General features: G+C 35.9%; 1 protein-coding gene across 1 annotated transcript; it reads right to left on the bottom strand.

The window, feature by feature from the left end:
* Nucleotides 1-6271: 6271 nt before the first annotated feature.
* LOC116216076 (probable WRKY transcription factor 40) lies at nucleotides 6272-9099 on the bottom strand. Its single transcript, XM_031551997.1, has 5 exons — nucleotides 8887-9099; nucleotides 8445-8522; nucleotides 7920-8216; nucleotides 7598-7714; nucleotides 6272-7246 (listed from the first exon to the last, which is right to left on the bottom strand). Exons 1-5 carry the CDS (start codon nucleotides 9007-9009, stop codon nucleotides 6845-6847), a joined length of 1017 nt encoding a protein of 338 aa, XP_031407857.1. The 5' UTR covers nucleotides 9010-9099; the 3' UTR covers nucleotides 6272-6844.

The following is a 9099-nucleotide window of genomic DNA, read 5'->3' as shown; positions in this document are numbered from 1 at the left end:
TTTTTTAGATGTACTTTTAGGTTCTTTATGTTTAAAAACTTATGAACCCATATAACCGGCCAATTTACATGGGTTTGATGGGTTCGCTTAAAAACCGCTCGATTTTTTAGATTCACCGGTATTTTCGGTTTTTAAGCATATCAGACCAAACGTAGGTTTGATTTCCGGTTTGACTGGTCGAACCGCCTGATCCGGTTCGGTTATGATAACATTGGTCTCAACATCACCAAATGTTAAGATTAGTTGATATGAAAACACAAATCCTATAGCCGGGGAGTCAAGAAATAATTGCTCGATTATATTGGAAAATAACTCACTTATAAAAATATTTGATACATTCTCTTAAATATTTATATAAAGAGTTGTGCTAACTAATTCTTTCGAGATCTATGTCGAAATCTTAATGGAAATATATACGGTACAAGAATTGCAACTTGCAATGGAGTTGTTGATCTCACCCTAACTAGGTTCATGAGTCGTGAGTTCGAGATATGATAAAAGAGATCGGATCTAGCCACGGTGAAGTGGAACCTGACTTCTCTGGTGTGCAAATCATTAGCCATGACAAACCTAAGCATTGCTGCTCGATCTATATGGTTGCCGGCTGCCATCTTGCGACAGCAATAGAGAGGGTTTGGCTAGGATGTTGGCAAATGGGTATTGATAACTTAGCCATTTGGCTCCCCAAGCCTAATGCTTGTGGACAAGGAAGGAATCACTATAAAGCCGTAACCGGAGGTTAGAATCCCGATTCCATCCAACGCTGGATTTGAAATGGAATTTGGGGGTCCATCAACCAGAACATTACACGAATACTGAATGCATCCTTTCGTGGAAACGGCAATGGCATCATTCATGCCGCTCAGAATTATGTACGACTATTCTGGTGGACTCATGTTAGCTGATAGCTATAAATACAATTTGCTCCTAATAAAATCTTGGGCCAAGGCAGCCGTCTCATTCATTAGTCCGGCCCAATATCTTGATGGGCAAAGAGCCCAAACGTTAGGGGCCCAACATCATTAGGAATCTCATGCATGAGCAGTTCCCAATGTCACGCGCCCCGTTAGAATGAGTCCATTTTATTGATTGGGCAGGTCAAAATTTGCTAGTTTCTAGAAAATACAGTATTTGTAATGACCCGACCCAACCTACAGGATTGGCCTAGTAACTTGTCAAGCCCAATCATCGGCACAAAATGTTTAAGCTCAAGTTTCTAGTAATTCCATAGGTTGGTCTCTATAAACCACTTCACTAACTCATTTTCCCATCAATGTGGAATTTCGGGGTGTTACAATATCCCTCACTCAAGAAGTGATAATTAAGAACTAATATAACCCAGAAATTTGGTAATTAAGAAGTGATAATAAATGCAAAAATCGTTTTCTAAAGAGAATCTAATCCAATATATAGATAAGTAAATATATATATATATATATATATATAATTCATCTACTATTTTTAATACAAATGACAATGCATAATATCATAATATGAAAAATTTAGATTATCAAACTAATATAATTAATTAAGAACTATAACTGTAGAAATTGCTCTTTAAATATAATTCAATCCAATATGTAGGTTAATATATATGTATGTATATAATTTAGCTAAAAACAAAATTTTATATAAATGACAATGCATCATTTCATAAAACATAACAAATTTAGATTAATTAAATGACTTAAAAGCAAGTTTGGTTTAATAGGGTTATAATTAATAGGGCTAGAATTGTCAATTTGTTTCATCTATTAATAATTTTTTGTAAAAATTTCTTATATTATTTTAAAATTTGAAAAAAAATACAGAAAGGAGTTTATTTGTTTCCATTATTGATATAATTGCAAAATCATATTTTGATTATCGAATTCATATATCCGTACTCTCTATATATAGTAGAATATACTATTTAATGTATATAAGAGCAAGCTCCTGCAAACTAATATAACCTTGAAAATTGCTAATCAAGAAGTGATAATAAATGTAAAATTGCTTTATGGATAGAATCTAATCCAATACATAGATTAGTATATATATAATTCATCTAATATTTTTAATACAAATGACAATGAATAATATCATAAATATGACAAATATAAATTTTCAAACTAATATAATCTAATTAAGAACTGATAAATGTAGAAATTACTTTTTAGATATATTTCAATCAAACATGCATGTGTGTTAATATAAATATAGAATTATATAATTCAGCTAAATTTTTTTTTATACTATTTGTTATATTTCATAAATATAACAAATTTAGATTAATTAAATGACATAAAAGCAAGTTTGGTTTGCAAAAATATGAATAAATGAATAATTTGAGTTTCCATAATAATTTATCTTTATTAATAAGAAATGTTGTTAAAATATGATCAATAATTCGCATAAAAATGATAACATATATATAAATAATGAACCCGTGCAATGCACGTGATAGAATACTGGTTATATTAATTGGGCATGTCAAACTTTGGCCAATTTCCAGAAAATACGGAAAGAAAAAACTATCAAAATGGTCAATAAAAGATTTCAAAACTAACAAATTACTACTTGAAAGATATTTTGAAACAAAATGATCATTGAAATACCAAAATCCATAATATTTTGGTACTTCCGTCAAAATTCCATTAGTGTTGTTACGAGAAAATGACATGGATGCTTATGTGACGTCTAGTAGCCAAACGGTGCCAATTGACAGTGCACATCAGCACGTACGACGTCGTTTATGGCCTGAAGTTTTTTTTTTAAAAAAAACCTGGACGAAATGACGCCGTCTTGCTGCCTCTCCCCTCCCCCAACTGAACAACATCGTTGCTACCTATCCCCTCCCTTCCGCCATCTGCAATCAAAATTAGCTCAACCCGACGAACCTCCATTGAACCCGACGTCATTCCTATCTCCTCCTCCCATCGAACCTGACATGGCCCCCCCGGCGTCATCCTTCCTATCTCCTCCCCCCATTGGTGTCGTCGCCCCGAAGGTCGTGGACACACGGACTTGTCGAGCTTGAGTTCGACTCCGCCAACAACTTTGTATCGAGTCTCCATCTCCAACGGTCTCAACGAGGTGGATTTAATCGCAAGAGCTAATTGAGCTAATTGGTAAGTATGGGAAGTGTCTCTCAATTATAGATTGTCTGATTGAAGTTTGATTGGAGTCCGATTTGTTGTCTCTCTACTCTCCCTTCCTCAAACTTATCCCTTCTCTGTTTCAGTCCGTTGTCACACTCAGAGTTGCTGTTGCAGTGCCCGTGCGATCGTCGAACAAAAAGCAGACTCGACGAGTCCGTGTGTCCAACTGGTCTGGGTTTAACTGGCCGACAATGACGACTGCTTGAACTCAAGCTCGACGGTGACTCTTATGATGAGGTGCTGCGTTGGGTTCAATTGGTTTGGGTTTAACTAACCGCGTCCGTCGGGTTCGATGGGGGGCTGCGTCGGAGATAGGAAGGACGACGCCGAGGGGGGGGCATGTTGGGTTCGATGGGGGGAGGAGATAGGAAGGGCGTCGGTTTCGATGGAGGTTCGTCGGATTGACCTAATTTTGATTGCAGATGGCGGGAGGGAGAGGATAGGTAGCAACGACGCCATTCGGTTAGGGGAGGGAGAAGCAGAAAGACGGCGACGTTTCGCCCAAGTTTTTTTTTTTTTTAACTTCAAGTCATAAATGACTTCGTACGTGCTGATGTGCACTGTCAATCGGCGCCGTTTGGCGACTAGATGCCACATAAGCATCCATGTCATTTTCCCGTAACGGCACTAACGGAATTTTGACGGAAGTACCAAAATGTTATGGATTCTGATCTTTCAATGATCATTTTGTTTCAAAATATCTTTCAAGTAGTAATTTGTTAGTTTTGAAATCTTTCAATGACCATTTTGATAGTTTTCTCATATAGAAATATGTAAATTCTTCCTATTGGATTAGAGCGTGCCCCATGCTACGCACGAGATCCATTAAAATTAAGATTTGTTTATAAGATCATATTCAAGTCAACTGCGGCGTTAAATTGTATAAATAATTTTTTTTCTTTTGAATTATATCTTTAAAATAAATATACTTAAATTAGTGTAAATTACACAACGGATCCACTTTAAGTGCGATATTGAATATTTTTAAATTTTGCCTTGTAAGTATTTTTTCTATTAGATGCTAATTTTATCATGTAAATAGATTACGACGTGCTACACACGGAAATGCACCCTTAAAATATAGCCTGCTTTATAGAAGGCTAGAAAGAATACTTAGTATAGAAGGATCATCAGGATAAGTTGAACTATGCTCTTTTGAAAAGTCATAAATGTATTGAATTTTCTTCCCAGTTGTGTATACCAAAAAGTATTGTAAATACTAACTCTATCGTTCATGTATTTTCCCCGTATACCCATGCCGCATGACTCAGATGGCACGGCTAGTATTTCAAAAGATTTGACTTTTTTATCAAAAAAATAATAATTGACATTGATTTCATGGATAAGTCTTTCTGTCGAAACTATTATTACTCAATTCTCCCAGAAATCAGACGCATGAGATTACATTCATCAAGCAAGATATATATATATACACATACATGCCCGATATTCAAAAGATCTCAATTGGGCCATGATTAATCTAGATTTGAATTGCATTAATCTACTAAGGAATAAAACTCTTTTAATTGTGAATTTTCTCCATTCACAATACTCGAATTCCATCTAACAAACTATATTATTAATCTATATATGTGCAGCCATTTATGATATATATCCGAAATCTATCATCACATGAGATGGCGTTTACTTCTCATATATAACTATCTTGACAGTGTGGTCCTCTTCAGCTTTGAGCAGTAGTATGCTCAACATCCAACTTTAGGGCTTTGAGGTTTGAGCAAACGTATGAATAGGTACACTAACCGTTGAGCAATGAAACAACCATTTATAAGACAATTTAACATTTTGGTCGTACATAGTATTCCGAGCTTGTCGTATGTTATCTTCTTTCCTTGGTCCTCCAATTGCTGCGGAGGTCAGACACAATCCTGGCCGGCTGTGACAAAATCAAAATTTTGAAATCTTAGAAAACGTATTCATCTTTCTATTTAGAGTAAATTGCACTGGTGATCCAAAATATTTTACAAATATTTCATTATGGTCTAAAAAATTTTTTTCGTTACATGATAGTACAAGATGTTTCAAAGTTATTTCATGATGGTACAAACCGTCAATTGGCCCTAACGCCGTTAACATTTTGCTGACGTGGCACGTCCTATGTGTCACTTTTATTACGTGGAACCAATCATAATGCGCCACGTCATTTAAGAGAAAATAAAATTTTAAAAAATCTAAAAAAATACAAAAAAGAGTAAAAAATTTGAAAAAAAATTTAAAAAATTTTAAAATTTTGAAAATTTTAAAATTATTTTTAAAAAATTTAAAATTTTTAATTCTTTTTAAAAAATACAAAAAAGAGTAAAAATTTTGAAAAAAATAAAAAATTATTTTAAAATTTTTAAAATTTTTTTAAATAATTTTATAAAAAAAATTAAAAATTTAATATTAAAAATATTTTAATTTAAAATAATAAAATTTATTTTAAATTTAAATTTTAAATTTTAAATTAAAAGTTTAAAATTATTTTTAAAATTTTTAAAATTTAAAATTATTTTAAATTTTTCGGCCACGTCAACAAGGAGGTGACACGTAGTAGCCACGTCAGCGTCGGCTTGACGGCGTCAAGCTCGAGTTAACGGTTTGTACCATCATGAAACAATTTTGAAACATTTTGTACCATCATGTAGCGAAAAAAACTTTTTGGACCATAATGAAACATTTGTAAAATATTTTGGACCACAGGTGCAATTTACCCTTCTATTTAATATCCATCTACCCTCAAATATGATACAAGAGAAATAATTGATCAATATAAAATAGCAAAAAATTATGCATTTTGAATAAAGAGAGCGTAGCATAGTGAAGTAATTTTCACTTGATAATCAAGTAAGTTTCAGATTAGATTATCATGATGAACACATGTTCCACTTTGTAAGTCATTAGAATTCTGGATAAAGGGAAGTACAGTGGGGTATCCCTCCTATAATAATTAAGAAATTTTAAATTTGATTCTCATGATGATAACACTTATGTTCTTTCATTAATCATTATAATTTATATTTTATTACACTATATTCAAGGATCTTCTCTATAGACTCCCCCCCTCTTTTCCGTTTTCCTGGGTAGGGAGGACTTTTCTTACGAGACAAATGGTACGAATATAAACAAAATACACTTAAAATCATCGCATATCAATTTCATCATTATTACCACTTTCAATTTACATAATATTATATATATATGACAAACACCCTTCGACCGACTCTCCACTCGCCAAATGAAATCAAGCAGGCCACGCGCAATCCTCTAAAATTTCTGAAAAAAAATTTCCACGTGTTGGTAGCTCCTCATACTTTATCAAAATGACATCTGCACCTCATGACTTTGAAGAACAATCGCAATTTCTCCCATCCCAATCCCGAGGGCTAGGCTAGTTCGTTTGCGTTCCTATATTATTGGATGCATTTCAAATGAAGCACGTCACTGAAAAAGCATGCTACTGAAAATTTTGTACTGCTGGGGTGGCTTATTTTTGATCAGATCCCCAGTTCACTCGAACGTGCATACTAGCTCAATTTTTCCAATTGGCTCGTCAGATCATGCTAAATTTGTACATAAATGATGTCTCAGGAAGTTCGATTGCATCAACGCCGTCTGAAAATCGCAATTTGTCCTAATGCCATGGGTTCGTACGTAATTTTAGTAAAGTAAGGGCGTGCCGCCGTAATTTTCTAATTCTTTTTTCACCAAGTCTCAAATATTCTCCCTGAAACGGCCGCAGCAAGAGCTGCAGTGAAGTTGGGATCTCTGGTCAAAGATGAAGCCATTTGTTGGACCCAAAGCTGTGGGAGATTATTATCTTCAGTTGAGAACGTTTCTTCATTATCAGACTCTCGAACATGCTGTTTGGCTGCCGGATTAGGCAACCCCGGCTGTTGGACCAGATCCAGAACCACATTGGGGGTAGGAGATCTCATGACGGGCGTCGATGGAGAGTTGGGGAGAACAAAAACCGGTTTCGGATATCCTTGGGAAGTACTGGAGCAGCCTGGGGACACTATCTTCGGTTGGGTGGGGCAATGGTGATTGTGCTCTCCTTCGTATGTCGCCACCAAGACAGACGGGTCATCAACACTTCTTTGCACCTGTTTACATGCACAACAAATTTGAGATGCTTAGCGAATCGGGCGACGAATTTATCGGTTTACATCATGAACATGAAAACTTTTTCGACACCCTACACTGGATCTCTATATATTACAGTAACAGTATCAGACCTTATCAATTAAATGTAGTATGTATCGGATACGCTAATAAGTCATTCAAAAGGCACGTTTTTTCATCGATATATATATATATAGTAAAATAGTGAGTATCATGCACACCTAATTCATTCGAGGGTTCTAGTGCAAATTTTCGAAATAAAAAGACATCATCGAATTAAGGTTGCAGTTTTCATGGAAGGTTCCTAGTTGAGTTTGCGTGTATGTGTGTACCTTCTTTTTGACCGGGCAATTTGGGGCGAAGGAGCACTTGAAGTAAGCTCTCGGGGATGGATTGTCCCTTGTGACCTTTTGCCCATATTTTCTCCAATGATACCCATCCTTCACATTCTACACATAGGGAGCAATAGAGTAAGAAATTCGAACACAAAGAACGATCCTACATCACGTCAAATCAAACATATTTCGCCATTGCGATTACATAAAATTTTAAGACAAAATGCAACGAAATAGAGACACAAAATCCCTAACTACTTCCTTTGAAATGTTCTTGAAAGTGGGAGTTTCAACGAAGGAGCTAGCAACAGTGGCTTACGAGGCTCATATCAGACGGGTCGATTCGGACGTAGACCCTGGAAACCTTTGTCCTGGTGCTCTCTTGCGCCCTCCGGTAGACCTCCTCGTCACTGTTTGCGGAGCTTTCGCAGATTCTGATCACATTATGCCATTCGTAGTCTTCGTACTTTCTCTTCCTTGTCGTTGATCCGTTCCCTGAACTCTTCATATCCATCATCTGGCTTCTCAGGTCGCCGTACATGGTAAATAGCATTTCCGTGAGTTTCTTGTTTTCCGATTTTATCCGATTCAACTCTTCCAACGGCACGGTAGTACCCTGCAACCGATGTCGCTATATGTCATTTGGAACGTTATAATTCCAGTTCACAAGAAAAAGTTTGGAAATATCTTCCAACCACCCCCACTAAAATGCCGTACGGGTCCAAAAATTTGATAGGGACCCCGAATTGATCGTCAGCAGTAGAATTGGACCCGGAATCCCAATTAAGAAGCTTCCTGGAAACTTCAATTTAATAATTATTTGATGAGAAAGCATTGAACTCACCTCCTGTTTAGCTGCTGAAGGCCTTTCTGTTCTGCCCTCATCACGATCATAATTATCTCCGAAGTCAATCTCTCCCTTCTGAACATAAAATACATTTATAATCAATTATTTATAATCAATTACAATATATACATATATATATATATGTATTGTTCATCGAAAAATAAATAGCAGTGAACCGATTTTCGCCCGGAACTTGTGTAATATCAATGAATTGCTTTCCCACGTTCAATTATCTTTCCAATTTATTCCTTGATTAATCAGGTCCATCCTTTCCCAGATATGTTTCTTTGTCGGATTGAATTAACCTTTTCTACTTAAGTTCGTATTCATACGCAGTCCATTACTGCCTAGTGATCAATAGGTAAAATAACCGCGAAAGTAGTATGAAACTGGGAGGGCCAAATTATCTCATGGCGTGCTCTTCAGGCGACAAACTTACACAGTGGTTCTCATGATGCCGGAAAGAGTTGATACTGAGGTCGAGCGAAGTGTCGACGACGACTGAGTTTAAGTCCATTGGTGGAGGGTGCAGGGTTGGTGTTGTCACGAGGGTACTCTTCATGACTTTGGCCAAGAGAGAGAGGACCAAAACTTAGATAGGAGTTGAAGAAATTATCAGAAGGAAATAAGTTGTGTATTTATTCATCTGAAG

The sequence above is a fragment of the Punica granatum genome, chromosome 8 (genome assembly GCF_007655135.1).
Source record: "Punica granatum isolate Tunisia-2019 chromosome 8, ASM765513v2, whole genome shotgun sequence".
NCBI classification, from domain to species: Eukaryota; Viridiplantae; Streptophyta; class Magnoliopsida; order Myrtales; family Lythraceae; genus Punica; species Punica granatum.
The sequence above is the reverse complement of the archived record's forward strand: the minus strand, read 5'-3'. Positions and strand labels throughout refer to the sequence as shown.